The sequence below is a fragment of the Cnephaeus nilssonii genome, assembly GCF_951640355.1.
Source record: "Cnephaeus nilssonii genome assembly, chromosome: 7".
NCBI classification, from domain to species: Eukaryota; Metazoa; Chordata; class Mammalia; order Chiroptera; family Vespertilionidae; genus Cnephaeus; species Cnephaeus nilssonii.
The window spans coordinates 88,140,711-88,157,923 of record NC_137078.1 but is presented as its reverse complement, the minus strand read 5'-3'; the positions used below and the strand labels follow the sequence as shown (position 1 = coordinate 88,157,923).

The window sequence follows — 17,213 nt, the reverse complement described above, 5'->3', positions numbered from 1 at the left end:
CATTCGATATTATGTTATATTAGTTTCAGGTGCACAGCATAGTGATTAGACATTTACATAATTTATGAGGTGATCCCCCCATAATTCCAGCACCAACCTGGCACCATACATAGTTATTACAACATTATTGACTATATTCCCTATGCTGTATTTTTACATCCCCAAGAGTATATTGTAACTACCAATTTGTACTTATTAATCCTTTCACCTTTCCCACCCAGCCTCCCGACCCCCCTCCCATCGGCAACCATTAGTTTGTTCTCTGTATCTATGAGTCTGTTTCTGTTTTATTTGTTCATTTATTTAGTTCTTTAGATTCCACATATAAGTGAAATCATATGGTATTGACCTTTCTCTGTCTGACTTATTTCACTGAGCATAATATTCTGTAGGTCCATGCATGTTTTTACAAATGGTAAAATTTCCTTCTTTTTTATGGCCAAGTAATATTTCATTGTATATATGGACCACGTCTTCCTAATCCAGCCGTTTATTTATGGGCACTTGGGCTGCTTCTAGTCTTGGCTGAAAATAATGTAAATAATGTAAATAACGCTGCAATGAACATAGGGTGCCTACATATATCTTTTAAGATTAGTGTTTTGGATTTCTTCAAATATATGCTCAGAAGTGGAATTGCTGGGTCATAAGGTAGTTCTAGTTTTCATTTTTTGAGGAAACTCCATACTGTTTTCCATAGTGGCTGCACCAATTTGTAGTCCCACTAACAATGTATGAGGATTCCCTTTCCTCCACATTTTCACCAACATTTGTTGTTTGGTGATTTATTGACAGTAGCCATTCTGACAGGCGTGAGGTAATATCTTACAATGGTTTTAATCTTCATTTATCTGATGATTAGTGATGTTGTGTCATTAATGAATATAATCTCCCCTTCAGTAGGTTGACTTTTCATTTTGTTGATAGTTTCCTTTGCTGTGCAAAACTTTTTGGTTTGATGTAGTTCTACTTGTTTATTTTTTCTTTTGTTTTTCTTGCAAGGGGAGATATACCAGAAAACAATATTCCTAAGAGCAATGTCAGAGATTTTACTACCTATGTTTTCTAGGATTTTTATGGTCTTCCATTTAATTTTTTCAATCCATTTTGAATTTATTCTTGTGTATGGAGGAAGAAGGTGGTCTAGTTTCTTTTTTTCCTTTTTCTTTTCTTTTTTGCATATATCTGTTCAATTTTCCCAACACCATTTATTGAATAGACTGTCTTAACCCCTTTGTATACTAGTATTCTTGCCTCCTTTGACATATATTAATTAAACATATAGGAGTGGATTTATTTCTGGCTCTCCATTCTGTTCCATTGATCTGTTTTTATCCCAGTACTAAGCTGTTTTGATTACTATAACTTTGTAGTACAGTTTGATACCAGGTAGCATGATACCTCCAACTTTGTTCTTTTTTTCCTCATGATTGCTGTGGATATTTGTGTGTTGTTTTTTTTTTTTTTTTTTTTTTGTGGTTCCATATAAATTTTAGGATTATTTGATCTAGTTCTGTGAAAAATGTCATTGGTATTTTGATACGGATTGCATTGAATCTATTGATTGCTTTGGGTAGTATGGACATTTTAATGATGTAAATTCTTCCTGTCCATGAACACAATATATGCTTCCACTTATTTATTTTGTCTTCAATTTCTTTCTTCAATATCTTATAATTTTCTGAGCACAGGTCTTTTACCACCTTGGTTAAATTTATTCCTAGGTATTTTATTTTTTGATGCAATTGTAAATGATGTTTTCTTAATTTCTCTTTTTGATAGTTCATTATTGGTGTATAAAAATGCTACCAACTTCTGGATATTAATTTTGTATCCTGCTACTTTATTGAATTTATTTATTCGTTCTAGTAGTTTTCTCTATATACGGTATCATGTCATCTACAAATAATGACAACTTTACTTCTTTACAATTTGGATGCCTTTCATTTATTTTTCTTGTCTGATTGCTGTGGCTAGGACTTCCTCATTTAAATTTTAATCCAAGTGACCCTCTGAAAATGGTGCTAGGGTACCATGCAGTCTCTCCATCTTCCACACGAGGACATGGAGACCAGAAGAGGAGACTTTTTTTGGCAACGACCACACAGCCAGTTAATGACAAACATGAGTTGGCCTGATTCAAAGATTGTGCTCTGAAGTCTGGACACAGCTCCCCCAGTGCTTGCTGCCAATGTAGGGTCCCGCTTAAGGTCAAGGACTTCAGAGGGAAGGTCAGGGGGCAAAGGGCAAGGGAAGGAGTCTCACAGGGACCAGGAATTATTTAGAATTCCTTACTGTGTGAGGAAAATAAAGGACAAAGCTGAATAAGTCAGGCCTCTGCCCTGAAGGAACTGGTCATGGATGACTCAAGGCTGGACCAACTCAGCGCCAAGTCAGGCTTCACAGAGCGGGTGAGGCTGCGGGAGAGGACCCATCTGGGAGGCAGGCCTGGGCGCCACCCTCCAGCCCAGTCCAGCTGGAAAGGTCAGGAAGGAGCCCATTGTTCACATCTCTCAACAGGGGTCACAACTGGGGCGGATCCACCGGTCAGAGGCGGGGCAGGGAGGTTCACTCAGACTGTAAACGACCTCTTCTTGTCTTTCTAGGCTGAGTCAAGAATAAACAGGTCCCTGCGGGCAGGACCTCAAAGAAGGGAGCAGCCCAGAGATGCCTGTGGACTGAAACACAGGAGGCTGAAGGCTTGTGTGACATTGTGCCCAGGCAGCAGGAACACCACTGTCAGAGTGCCCCCAGAGTGCCTGGTGGTGCATCCCATGTGATTCCTGGGGTCATCGGATCCCCATGGGGATTAGCTCTAAAACATTCTAGAAGGAAAAATGAGGAGAGTATTTTTTTTTTTCAGGGCCAGTAGGGAGCTGACTGTTCTGTGTTTCATGTCCTAACTACCTGGAGTGTGACAAAGCTAAAGCCATGTCACCACTTAGCTGTGTGACCCTAGACACGTGCCTTACCCTCTCTGAGCCTGTTTTCTTGCCTGTACAGGTTAGACCTCTACTAGAAGGCTTACACAAAATCGTGTTTGTCAAGTGCCTGGCTCATAGACAGACAGATGTTCCACAGCAGTGCTCAGAGGTTTAGCAGAGTCTCAGAGGGGAGGATGGAGTGGCTTTGAGAGGTGACCAGTTCCACAAGATGCCTAAAATGAGATTTACCATTATCTGGGCAGGACAGAGAGTCAGAGTTCCATAAAGCAAACAAAAATAATAAAATTTAAGGAAAAATTTTTACCTCGTTCCTCCTGTCAAGTGCTAATATCATTTTTAAAAAGTATATAGCTCAATATATTAGTATATACTCTTGTGTAACCACTACTCAAGATAACAAACAACACTTACTGTACCCCATAAGGTTCTTTGTGCTCCTTCCTAATCAATAACTACTGCCTTCCCTGGGTAACCATTATTCTGACTTCTAGTAACACAGGTTAATTTTTCTGGTTCTTAGAATTTCTTATAAATGCATCTAAATTGATCAAAACTGATTTATAGAAAGTAAAGGTATGGCTATTTCTTGTTGATCAGCATTTAAGGACTGAGAATACTTCTTTCTTTTCGAAAGGCTGTCTCGCTGAGTGTGACATTTCTATTTCTTTTTGTCTTAACTCTATGAATTTTTATTTGAATCCTTATTAACTGGGTAACTTTCCAAAATTATACCCAATAACAAAGAAAAGACTTAGGGATTTGAATTTGAATTTTAGATAAACAATGAGCAAGTTGCTACTATAAGTATGTCCTAAATATTGCATAGTTTTGATGCTAGGAAGAGAAGTAGACATCTGGCTTTTCTAGAATCCACCCTCATGGGCCCCCTACCCTCAAGAACCCAAAAGGAATCCGGCAGCCATTGGGTTTTTACCTGGACAGTTTGATGACCACTTTCCCAGAGGGGGGGTGCTCCAGAAAGCCATCCAGCAGGACTGCCCACTGCACCCCGAGGGCCAGCATGAAGACGTTGAAGGCCACGCTGCTCCAGCCGTATCTCCACAAAGACGAGGTGAGGAAGCCCAAGCCCAGGGCCGCCATGACCATAACATCCTGTAAGACGGCTAAGGGAGGAGACACCGAGGAGGGGGAAGAGAAGCAGACAAGACAGAGCAGTGATTTTCAACCTTTTTCATCTCAGGGCACACATAAACTAATTACTAAAATTCTGCAGCACATCAAAAAATATATTCTATTTTTTGCCGATCTAACAAAAACGGTATAATTTTGATTCATTCACACCAGAGGGCTATTGTTGTGTTGGCTGTTGTCATATTAAAAATATATATATTTTTAAATTGATTTTATAGAGAAAGAGAGAGAGATAGAAACATCCATGATGAGAGCGAATCATTGATTAACTGCCTCCTGCATGCCCCCCATTAGGGATTGAGCCTGCAACCTGGGCATGTGCCCTGACCAGTACTCAAACCGTGACCTTCTGGTTCATTAGGTTGATGCTCAACCAGTGAGCCACACCAGCCGGGCATGTTGTCATTTTTTTAATTTGACAATCTAAGAGGAAAGAGGTCAGTGCCCCTGACTCAATAGTCAGGTATTGCAAGCTTTAAAAATTCTTGTGGTGCCCAGCCGATGTGTCTCAGTGGTTGAGCATCGACCTATGAACCAGGAGGTCATGGTTCGATTCCCGGTCACGGCTGCCCTGGTTGCCACCTCCATCCCTAGCAGGAGGCAGCCGATCCATGATTCTCTCATCATTGATGTTTCCATCTCTCTCTCCTTCTCTCTTCCTCTCTGAAATCAATAAAAATCTATTTTAAAAAATTATTGTGGCACACTGGTTCACAATCGCTGAGGTAGAGGGTTGCATGAAATCAGAGTTTTACAGAATGGCAGCTGGAAGTGACATTAAAGGTCATTTGAGAGCGCTTGGTCAAGTTACTTCACCTCTCTGAGCCTCAGTTTTCTCATCTGAATAATGGGGATAGTACATGCATGCCGTGCAGGGTTGAGGGAAGGATTAGATGAGCTAAGCTGGTTAAGCATAAAGTCAGAGCTTGCTTGGCCCATTCGTGAGTGCTCAGGAAATGTAGCAACTATTGCTATTACTAAGCATACTGATATGAGCACGTGCAGAGCCTCAGGACAGTGCTTGGCACATACGAGTAGCTGACACCCAGGAAAGGTGATTGCTGCTGCTACTGAGGACCAGGTTCAACCTCCTGACCACAAGCACGAGACCGTCAGGCCCCAGGAGCCAGTGGCTCGGCTCGGATCATGCAGAAAAGAGGGAAGAGAAGCTCGCCAGCGGGGCCCAACATTGTTTTAATCATTTTACACCGACTGTCTGCTTTAGTTCTCACAACGGCCCTCAAGGTGGGTGCTGTTCTTATGACAATTTTACAGATTTGAAAACTGAGGCACAGAGGAGTTAAGAAACTGGCCACAGCCCAGCCAGCGTGGCTCAGTGGTTGAGCGTCAACCTATGATCCAGGAGGTCACGGCTCAATTCCCGGTCAGGGCACATGCCCGGGTTGTGGGCTTGGTCCCCAGTGTGGGGCGTGCAGGAGGCAGCCGACCAATGACTCTCTTTCATTATTGATGTTCTTATCTCTGGCTCCCTCTCCCTTCCTCTCTGAAATCAATAATAATATATTTTTTTAAAAAAGAAACTTGCCTCAGGTGGTAGAGCCAGAATTTATACCTGCACATTGTGTGTGTGTGTGGGGGGGGGGGGGGGAGGGTAACCAGGATTAGGGCAGAGGTGGGGCCCTAAAGATGAGAAAGATCTTGTTGGGAACAGGAGCTCCAGGCCTTCCTCCCCAAGGCCCCGCACTGTCCCCGGGGGAGGTGTGCTTCAGCCAGGGCAATGAAATTGGGGTGGCAGTTTCTGGGAGCTGTTGACAGAGCCCATTCACCCCACACTCGTCAGTACACAACATGATTTCAGGCCCCCTTTTTTCTCACCCCCTGCTCCCTCCCGCTTCCTCTCCCAGGGCACTAGGCCCACACCTGCTCCTCCCGCATCTCACTGCCTGGACCCCCCTTCAGGACTGGTCCCAGCTCCACTGTCCTCATTGGTGTCAGCCTCCACCTCTCCGAGCCCGAGCCGAACCTGCATCAGCCGCTGGTCTGATAAGCTAATGACTCTAAGGTGTTCCTGGCTGATAAGGAATTTATGTGCTTCAGGGGCCCCAGGGACTGGGTGCCAGAGGGGAATTTCACCATCTGAGGCAGGCCTTCAGCAGATGTTTACAAAAGTCCCAGGAGCCTGAGATGAGGCAATAATTACTATCATGGGCCAAAACCGGTTTGGCTCTGTGGATAGAGCATCGGTCTGCGTGGGGACTGAAAGGTCCCAGGTTCGATTCCGGTCAAGGGCAAGTATATTGGTTGCGGGCACATCCTCAGTAGGAGGTGTGCAGGAGGCAGCTGATCTATGTTTCTCTCTCATAGATGTTTCTAGCTTTCTATCCCTCTCCCTTCCTCTCTGTAAAAAATCAATAAAATATATTTAAAAAAAAATAATTACTATCATGGTAACAGCAGGCACATGCACGGTGCCCTCCACATACCAGCTTCTGTTCCAAGCGCCTGACAGCCTTAACTTGCAACAACCTCATACAGTAGGTATATTATCCCCATTTTACAGATGGGGAAAGGGAGGCACAGAGATGCCAAGGTCACACAGCTAGCAAACAGTGGTGGGAGATCTGAATCCTGACTATCTGGGCACAGCCACTATAGCATCCTGCCTCGCCATACAGCATATATAGTGTAATGGTGAAGCATGTGGGCCTCTGAGGGAGGTTGTTCGAGTTCACAGCTTGGCTCTACCTCTGTGTCCCAGCTTCCTAATCCGTAAAATGGGTATGAAAACAATGGTGCCCGATCAGAGGATTGCTGTGAACATTGAACTTGCTGGCTAGCATTGGAAATCACTCCACTTAGCACTGGATGCATGGTAAGTACTAGTAATTATTATCCCATGCCTGCCACTTGTTAGCTGTGTGACTTTGGGTAAGACTGTACCCGCCCCCTCCCCCCAACCCCTCCTCGGGCCTGGATGCCCCAGTGATCCTGGCTCTGTGCTCCCACCCACCCTTGCCCCTCCTTCTGGCCTGTAGACACAGCAGCACCATCAGCTCTGATGCCAGGACCTCCTTCTGCCCTCAGACTGAGGGCTTGACCTCCACACTGTGTTCTCCACAGCTGATTGGGAAGATTATTGCAGCCCCGACTGGGACATCCATGGAGCCCCACGCTGCCTTCCCCTCCCCACAGTCTCTATCCCACCGTCATCCCTGCAGCAGAGAAAAAGTGATTTCCCAACCAGAGGAGCAGCCGAAGCTAAGGTGTGGAAGGTACCAGGATTTGGGGGTGTTCCTGTGTCACTGGCAAAGCCCTCTTGTCTTTCAGTAGCTCTTCCTCCTGCGTCTGAGGAGTACAGGGGGAGAGATCTGGGTGGCAGTCACAGTGCAGGGCCCAGGCTGCACCCTCCCCCCCACACACACACCCCCAATTTGGCAGTCTTAGAGCAGGCTCTGTGTGACAGATGGTTACAGTAATGCCTCCAATGAATCATGCCTTTTAATGTAGATCCCTCCCAACCTGGGTTGGCCCTGGTGATTTGCTTTGGCAAGTGAGACATTAGTAAACATGATACAAGCAGAGTCTTGAAAAGTTCCTGCACATTGGGGCTTGCCCTCTGCTACTGCAGTAACTCTTCTGCCGCCACGTGAAGAATTCCGGGCTCGTCTGCTGGCACCACACGGGCTAGCTGCCAACCCACACCTAGCTAGCTATCAGCCATGTGGATGAGGCCATCTGAGGCTATCTGCCCCAGTTAATCCTCCAGGCTGGAGTTACATGAGTGACCTCAGGTGAAACCAGCAGAAGAACCTCATTGCTGAGCCCAGTCCCAAGTGCTAAACCATAGGATCATGATCGTGAGCAAATTAAATGGCTGCTATTTTAAGCCACTCAGTTTGGGAGTGGTTTGTTATGCAGCAATAGATAACTGATACACTCTGCTCTTCTTAATTATCTCATAGGCACCGCAACCCCAAGCCTAAAATGAACATCACCTTATTCATTTACCCCACCATCTGTGCTGGAAACCCGATCATTGTCTCACTAATAGAGAGATGTGGACAGGGAACCTGGAAGGCTGGTCAACCTTTAAGCTCTGAAAGGTCAGAGCCAACCACTCCCTATCTAATTGAGACAATGGTAACTGAGGCAACTTCCCCACCAAATAATCATGTACATCCTTACTGATAAGATAATCTGCCTGTTACTGGAATTACCTGCCTAAGGGCAATGGGTGTATCCCAAACCTGAATAAAAGGGATGGCAAGGCCAAAGCAAGGTGGTAGTCCTCCCACTAGAGGTGGGCTCCCGCCTGGCCCCCAATATTCCCAAATTAATACTTTTCTAGTCTCTTTCATTTGTGTGCGGCCTTCTCCAGAACCCGAACCCTGAACCGGGACCCTGAACCAGGCGGGACGTGAAAGGGGTTCCCACACATCTGCCCTTCCCTTGCTGGTCATCTCAGGAACTAGCACCTCCATCTCCCAAACCACACATCTGAAGCCATCTTTGACAACATCATTTTCACCAAGTGCCGCTGATTTTACCTCGGAAATATCTCTTGAATCTGACTCTGCTTCTCCTCCACTCCCCAAGCCCATTTGGCCTCATCACAGGTTATCTAGACCCGTTGTCATCAGAGTAGGGAACACACCTCAGAAGATGCTCCAGACAGTCCATAGAGGCTGCTGGAGGAAGATATTAGCACTTCCAGTTTTACTTATTTTTATTTATTTATCATTTAGTTATTTAGTTAATCCTCACCTGAGGATACTTTTTCCATTGATTTTTTTTTTTTTTTTTTTTTTCAGAAAGAGTGGAAAGGGGAAGGGAGGGTGGGAGAGAGAGAAAACATCCATATGAGAGAGACACTTTGATTGGTTGCTCCCCACCAGGACTGAGATTGAACCTGCAACACACACAATGATTCCTGCTGTGCTCGCCGCCTTCCATTTTCACATGATTAACTCCGACTGAGCCTCCACGACCTGGCTGGGTAGTCCTCCTCCTGCTTGGTGTGGGCCCTCCTCTGTGGGTCTATATACAGTAGGTGTCTGAGGACACTTTATATCTATGTTAGCAGCACAGCATAGGGGCGAAGAACACAGACCCTGGAGCCAGTCAATGAAGTTGGAACACCGGCCCCCATGCCTATTGGTTATATGAGAAGTGACTCAGCCTCACTATAAAATGGGGTCATGGAGAATAATGGTTAAGTGCATGTAAACTAAAACCAAGCTGCCTAAATTTACTTATTTATTATTATTATTTTTCAAGCTGCCTAAATTTAAATGTGCGGTGCTGTTGCTAGCTGAGTGACCTTGGGCAAATTATTTAATGTCCCTGGGAAAAACAGAGGTCATAATAGTGCCTATCTCCTGGGGTTATTGTGAGGGTTCAGTGAAAGCATTTAGAATAGTGCCTGGTAGACAGTAAAAGCTCAGTAAATACCAGCTCTAATTAGCACGTGTCTGGATCCCACCCTGGTGGTAATAGAGGGTTGGATGAATGAATTAATGCATTGAATTACACTGTATTGGATTGAAAAGAATTAAAGTAAATGGAAATGAATTAGAACTGGGCCCAGGCCTCGTTTGTCTGCAAGGACCCCTCTGGGCCAGCCCACTAAGTGGTGTAGGGGCTTCCCTCTCTAAGTCATCTCTTTGTCCTACTTTCCACTGCTGAGGGCCTAGGAGTACCTTCCCTTTGCTTCCAGTGAACTAGTCATTTGGCATCACTAAGGAACAAGCAAGGACTCAGCCAGACTCAAGGGTCAGCTTTGTCTCAGGAACCTCACAAGGAGATCTGTCCATTATCATGAGATGCTTGAAAACTCATCTCAGTTTTTGTGAAAAACAAAAGCCACACCACTGTGGACATCTGTCTTGTGGGCACCTGAGTTGCTGTCATCATCATCTGTAAAAATTTTTAGCTGCATATGAAATAACAACCATCCTACACTCCCTTTCAGTCACACCTTATGGCTTTGGATTTGCTGACAGAATGCAGACTTTTCAGCCTCAAAGTGAGAAGAGGGCTGGGGACGGAGGAGGGGCAATAGACTAAAGCTTCCAAAAGGTAGTTAATGCAGAAAAGAGCATGAGAAACGCCCCCCCCCCCAAAAAAAAAAAAAAGGTAACAAAAACCCCAAACCCAACAATGTGAAATTCTGCTGCTAAGGAGAGAGAAGTTGGGGGAAGCAGGGAATGATGAAGACTATTTGTCAAAGGGAATTCTGGGAACACAGAAGAGGAGGCTCCTCACTCTGCTCTGAGAAATCAAGGCAGGGTTCCTAGAAGAGGTGATGCCTACACTGGTCCTAAAAGAGAGCCTGCATTGTGAGCTGCATCTTGGTGCAATCTCTGGAACAAGACCAGAGAACCCCTTTCCTTGGAGACTTGGTGGAAAGGACCATTTAGACCTCCTTTGCCCCCGCCCCTATTTGCCTCTGTGACCACCTCCCCTGTGGGCACTCACCTCCCTGAGTCACCACCATCTTCTGATTCTTTGTGGAGCTGTCATAGCTGGCGAAAAGGAAGAAGATGATGATGAGAGCTGCCTCCAGGATTAAGATCCACAGGGGCAGGCAGCCCCGCACAGACCGTGGGTACTTAGAGACCATCCTGGTGCGTCTCTGCGTGGCTCTACCAGCACCGGCATTACCCCTCTGTCCCCACACACATTTGAGGGAGTGATGGGGAGCCACCCGCCAAAAGCCTTATCTCAGGCTGCAAGGCTGGCTCTGCTGGCCTGTCTATGAAGTTAACATAGGAGCAGAGAAACTATGACAGGGAGGGGGAGGAAATGCATTTATTCCAACATTCATTCATTTATTCACTCAACAAGTAGTTGCTGCATTCCTACTAAGGGCAGACGTTGTGCTCAGCTTAAAAGGGGCATTCATTCACTCAGCCCCCAACCATAAGAATCCTCCTTTATTCATTTCTTTACTTTCCCCTCACCATAGTCCTGCAAGAAAGGCAGAGAATGGCCGAAACCGGTTTGGCTCGGTGGATAGAGCGTCGGTCTGCAGACTGAAAGGTCCCAGGTTCGATTCCGGTCAAGGGCACGTACATTGGTTGCGGGCACATCCCCGGTAGGGGGTGTGCAGGAGGCAGCTGGTCGATGTTTCTCTCTCATCATCGATGTTTCTAGCTCTCTATCCCTCTCCCTTCCTCTCTGTAAAAAAAATTCAATAAAATATATATTTAAAAAAAGAAAAAAAGAAAAAGAAAGGCAGAGAATGGTTCAACAACCCGATTTTACAAATGAGGAAACTAAGGCTCAGAGGAGCTTTTAGATTGGCAAAATTTTACTTTAAAACTTCACCATATATCAGAGAGGGCATCTAGTGAGCTCTTAATAAGAATGTATTAAATGAGAATGAATGAATGAATGAAAGCAAAGAATAATACTAAACCCTAGGGAGGATATAGATATGCCTCATGGAGAACTAACTCCTTAGAGTTACACAGATGAAGTTATTTATATTTGAATCTGTATTTAAATCTACTTATTTATAAACTAGAGGCCTGGTGCACAGATTCGTGCCCTGTGGGGTCCCTTGGCCTGGCCTGCGCCCTCTCGCAATCTGGGACCCCTTGGAGGATGTCAGAGGCCCAGTGCACGGATTCGGCCCGATCCGCACAGGCCAGGCAGAGGGGCCTCTAGTATGCATAAGATCTTTGGTTAATATCTTCCCGCCTTCCCCCCTTTCCCCTTTCCTCTGAGATTCATCAGTCTGTTCCATGTTTCCATGCCTGTGCATTGAGCATCTGCCCCCTGGTGGCAGTGCGCATTATAGCTACTGGTCAAATGGCCAAACAGTCACTTAGGCTTTTATATATATGGATCTTTTAAGGGTAGATGGGAGAAAAGAAAGGAGGCTTCGGGCCCTGACCGGTTTGGCTCAATGGATAGAGCATCGGCCTGCGGACTGAAGGTCCTAGGTTCGATTCCGGTCAAGGGCATGTACCTTGGTTTCAGGCACATCCCCGGTAGGAGGTGTGCAGGAGGCAGCTGATGGATGTTTCTCTCCCATCGATGTTTCTAACTCTCTATCCCTTTCCCTTCCTCTCTGTAAAAAAATCAATAAAATATATTAAAAAAAAAAAAAAGAAAGAAAGAAAGGAGGCTTCGGTCCAGTAAAAAACCTGGTGGGAGACCTGATCCAGTCCTAGGCTGAAGTAGGGGCAACCTCTGGTCACTTCGTCACAGAGCAGCCTAGGAATCCGCTTGGGGCATGAGCACTTTGAGGAAAGACACCAGCCTCAGCATCCCCATCCCACAGTGGTGGACCATCCCTGAAACTGGATTTAGGCCACGGATTTCTAATTCTGACCCTGCAGCTAATTTCTCCTATGACCCACATGCATGTGCCTAGCAGAAGTCTGACATATAATAAGCATCAAAAAAGGAGGGAGGGAGAGGAGGAAAAGGAAAGAATGAAATAAGGAAATAAGGAAGGAAGGAAGGAAAGAAGAAAAGTTGCTTCTATTTTAGATGCTTTCCGGAGCTAACATTTACTAAGCGTTTACCATTGCTAGGCACTGATCTAGGTGCTTAACATGTGTGAACTCAGTTGATGACCCTGTGAGATGGGAACTATTAGTCTTACAGTACAAATGAGGAACCTGAGGTGCAGACAGGTATGAGCTGCCCAGGTTTACAGGGCTGGTAAGTAGGAGAGCCGGGATTTAAACCCAGGCAGTCTGACTTGTGCACGTGAGTGTTTAGACACGTAACTCTAGCCCCAATGACTTCGAAGTCTTCTTCCAATTCTAAAGTCTAGGAATACAGGGTTCCTAGCCCTCAGCTACCTCAACAGTAAATAAGGGGGCAGGTGCCCTGACTCCTAGAGATCAGAGATCAGAAGTCTCCATTCCCCTCATGATCCCCCGGTTCTGATTTCTGGCCATCAGCACTTCTTATGACCTGGGTATCCTAAGGAAGGACTCCGCTGTGTGGGAGGAATAAATGAATGTGACCCCTGTTGGCCTGGGTCCTGTACCAGTAGCTGGTAAAGAAGGCAGTCAGACCCACTTGCCCAGGGGCACCAGACGTCAGCCAGAATGAACCCAAGATCTCCAGCCCTGTGACTGCAACCCCGGATGGTTGTATTTCCCAGCTGACAAGCCCAATGTGAATGGCAGCTGGTTCCACGGGACCCCAAACACCTGTGCGACCTGATCCAGCCCCAGTGAGAGCCTGGCTGCTTGACAAGAGGGCCAAGCTCCTCGCTGAACAGAGAAGCTTTCTTTAATAAAGGAAGGTCCCCCCTCACCCGGAGTTGGCCTCTTCCAACAGGTTTGTTCAAAGGGGAGTTTTCTCTCTTCTCCTCTGACTCTTGCAAAGGCCCTGGTTGCTGACAACTGTTCCAGGTTGTCTGCAGGTCTTCAAGGCAAGTCACCTGGAACCAAAAAGCACAGGGGATCTAGGGCAGCTATGTCATCAAACAAACACAGTTCAATGTCATGTGTTGAATCTAGGTGGAAGGGGAATGACTTCACTGAACCAGTCTTTCAACTTTTTTGTGTGTGTTTGACATTTTTCATAATAAAATGGTGGAAAAGAGCCCTGTGCGCACCCGCTGCTCGCTCTGCCTGAAATACCCCTCCCAACAGATCTCAGATCCAAGCCCCAGGGACTTTCGACTGTTTAATCTTCAGCACCTGGTGCTCGGTCCAGAGTAGATATTCAATAAATATTTGTTGAACGAATAAGAGCTGCCATTTCTGGAATGCCAAGCTCTGGACCAAGACTTCTGCATCCATTATTTCATTTAATCTTCCCCTCAAGCTTGTGAGTTTAGGCATCATCACTTTTATTTTGCAGATGAGGAAAGTGCTGCTCAGAGGAATGAAGCCAGTACCCAGAGTTACACAGTTGACAGATGGCAGAGCTGGGACCTAACTCATGTCCATCTGATGCCACGGCTTGTGTTGTGAACTACTTTACAATCCTGCCTTCCCTTTACTAAACCATTCGCAGTCTCAGTTTCCATATGAAGTCCAATAAGATGCGCTTCTCTGCTTTCCTCACAGGGTTATTATAGAAAAGAACATGTAAGCATGCTTGGCACGTGTGTAATAGAAATGAAGGTGGGCGGATGGTGCTATGACTGTATCATCCTGGTTTGAGTGGTTAGGTGTGATGACTCAAGTCAGAGGGACTGCAGCTTTCACATGTAATCATGCATTTTCTGTAAAAACAGGACTCTGCGAGAAGAGCTACCATGCCCTCCTCACCTCGGTCATGGGCAGTGACTGAGGAGGAACATAGTCCCTTCACTCTCTCTCATGAAAGGTTGTCCACACCAAGGTATGATCCTGCTCTGGGCACACCCGGTTCAAGTGTGGCTAAGTCAATTATTCATTCATTTAACAAACATCAGCTTGAGAGTCAGGCAACCTGGGTTCAAATCCTACCTCTGCTGTGTGACCATGGGTAAGACGATCAATATCTCTGAGTCTGTTTCTTCATCTGTCAGGTGGCTTTCACAATGGTGGGCAGCCTGGTGAAAGTTTGAGCTCCGAGTTTATCCTTGGTCACCCAGTGCCACTTTATCAACATGCTGGAGTAGAGGCAAGGGATAAACAAACAAACAAACAAACAAAAAAACACGGCCCGGTTAACAGTAATTTCTTGCTGTCACCTACTTCATGTCTGGCCCTGAACGTTCATTATCCTGGAAGCCTTTAAAAGACACCAAAGTGGAAATAGAGGCTCCGAGAGATTCTGTAACTTGCCCAAGCTAGTAAGTGGCCAAGCTGGGATTTCTATCCTCGTCTGAAAAAGCAGGTACTCTTGCCATTTTCCTAACTTCATCTCTACAGGGTATGGATCCAATCCCCAAAAAGCTTTTCACCAAGGCAGGTGGATAAGCCTCACCCAAGAAACCACAGATGAAGAGCAGTACTGATGGAGATGCTCTGTGCGAAAGCAAAGTCAGGAAGGAGGGAAGATAGGTTGGAGTGGGTTTGAGGACAGTGAGTAGGTAAGGCTTGCTTACCTACTGGGTAGGCCTGGAATGGGTCCCATTGTGACCAGCTCTGGACTCCATAATAAAGAAAATGGGTTTTCTCTTTCAGGCACTGAGGATATTTTGAAGATTTGCAATTAGGATAAGGTAACAGAGAGCAGTGGTTGAGGACAATGCATTTGGTATAAATTACTAGTTCCTCCTTGGAGTGGGTGTTGATTAAAGGAGTGATCACAGGGCAGGGAGAGAGAAGTCTACCCTTCCCAGGGCAAAACAAGATGCCGTGTACTTCCTGGAATTTCAAAAACTGTGCTGAAAGACCACCTAATAGTCCACTATTTGTGAATGGTTAAGTTGGTATAGCCACTTGATAGATTCTACAAACATCAGAAATATCTAGGAAGGGGGCATGATAACACTTAAAAATGCTTATATTAAATAAAGAACAGAATACAAAATTGAGTATCTAGTATGATCACTATTCTGTTGAATAATATTAACATAATAGTAATATCACCCATAGAGAAAACAGGAAAGGAAAGAAAAAATAGAAAATACTAACAGGACAGTGGGTGTGTTAAGATGATGCAATGTATGGGTGTTGTTTTTTTCCCCTCCAGTGACTTTTCTACATCTTCCGTTTTCTTTAATGACATACGTTCTTCTTTTTCCTCTTAAACAAACAAACAAACAAACAAACAAAAAACCACACCAACTTTGCTGATTTTGTCATACCTAAGTTGCAGGGGAGTAATTGTTACTGGAAAGGGGACCTGACCCTGAATGGGCCTAGGGTCAGTTGGTAGTGTGTGGGTTTTTGTCTTGGTTCAGGAAAGATTTTATAACATGAGTCCAGGGGATTTTGAGGGTATGTTTATTAAAGCTGGGGACAGTGAAACAAGGAAGGGCTTGGCATAGAAAAAGCAACAGGAGAGACCTATTGGGGCTGCTTTGGTTCTCCAGAAATGTTATAGGAAAGAAATGAGCGGAGGTGCAGCTGCTTTAGCTCACTGGGAAGTCAGAGAAGATAGGATTTACTAGATGGTTGTAAACTGCTTGGCCATTTAACTATCTGTCTCAGGGCCTTGGGGACAGGTTTGGGGAATTAGCCCTGGGAGGAGCTATCACTGCCCATTGCTCCCCTGGTTTCAAGTCTCATGAGGTCCCTTTGAGTTTAGGAGATGCATGCCTATGGGGAAGAAGGGAAGGAAAGGAAAGGGGAAGGCAAAGCTGCCAGGAGGGAGAACACACACTGGGACCTTCTTTTTGAGGGTTTTTAAAGGCTAGGAGTTTAGGGAAGGTCTTGGGGGAGGATCTCAACATAACAATTTTTTTTTTTACTTTAAAAAATTGTATTAAATTTATTGGGTGGCTTTGGTTAATAAGATTATGTTTCGCCCTGGCTGGTTTGGCTCAGAGGATAGAGTGTTGGCCTGTGGACTAAAGGGTCCTGGGTTCAATTCGGTCAAGGGCACATGCCTGGGTTGCAGGCTTGATCCCAGTGGGGGGCGTGCAGGAGGCAGCCGATCAATGATTCTCTCTCATCATTGATGTTTCTATCTCTCTCCCTCTCCCTTCCTCTCTCTGAAATCAATAAAAATATACATTTTTTAAAAGGTTATGTTTCAAGTGTACAATTCTATAATACATCATCTGTATATAGCATTGTGTATTCACAATATTCATCAGGTTTATGCTGATGTGCCAAAAGATTTATTTCCTTAACTTCATCTGTCCTAGCTTGTGGTTGGCACAAATGGCACTATTTGGAGTGATTTACGCTATTTATCCTCTGGTTGGGGGAGAGAAGTGTAAACCATTTACTCTTTTCATCTCCCGCCTAGTCAGCCCTCGGTTCCTGGACCGGGCAGACACTGCTCCTACGCCCACGCTGGCTCTGTCCAGCAGGGGCGGTGCTCCGCCGCCCAGCCCGCCCTGCGGACGTGGAACCCAGGCTGCACCGCCCCACGCTCACACCAACAGCCTCGCGCGACGTCGCGCGCACCCACGGCCCCGCCCCCGTGACGTAACGCCAGGGGGCAGGACCGCAGTGGCCCCGCCCCGCGCGTCCTCCGATTGGCCGCCGCGCTGTCATCACCTCGCGGGAAGCTGGCAGGGTATGTGCGTGTGCGTGTGTGTCTATGTGTGGGGTTTGCTTTGTCATTTATACCCCC

At 45.8% G+C, this 17,213-nt stretch overlaps 1 protein-coding gene across 2 annotated transcripts in view; it reads right to left on the bottom strand.

Annotated features, from left to right (window-relative positions):
• Positions 1-10,691, bottom strand: part of LOC307103712 (RH-like protein) — a 30,494-nt gene extending 19,803 nt beyond the window's left edge. For both annotated transcript variants that reach the window (XM_079778222.1, XM_079778221.1), the window contains exons 1-2: positions 10,536-10,691; positions 3,880-4,069 (exon numbers count right to left, since the gene is read on the bottom strand). In XM_079778222.1, coding sequence (XP_079634348.1) covers positions 3,880-4,069; positions 10,536-10,680 — 335 coding nt within the window. In that variant the 5' untranslated portion in view covers positions 10,681-10,691. The remainder of the gene's footprint in view (positions 1-3,879; positions 4,070-10,535) is intronic.
• Positions 10,692-17,213: the final 6,522 nt, after the last annotated feature.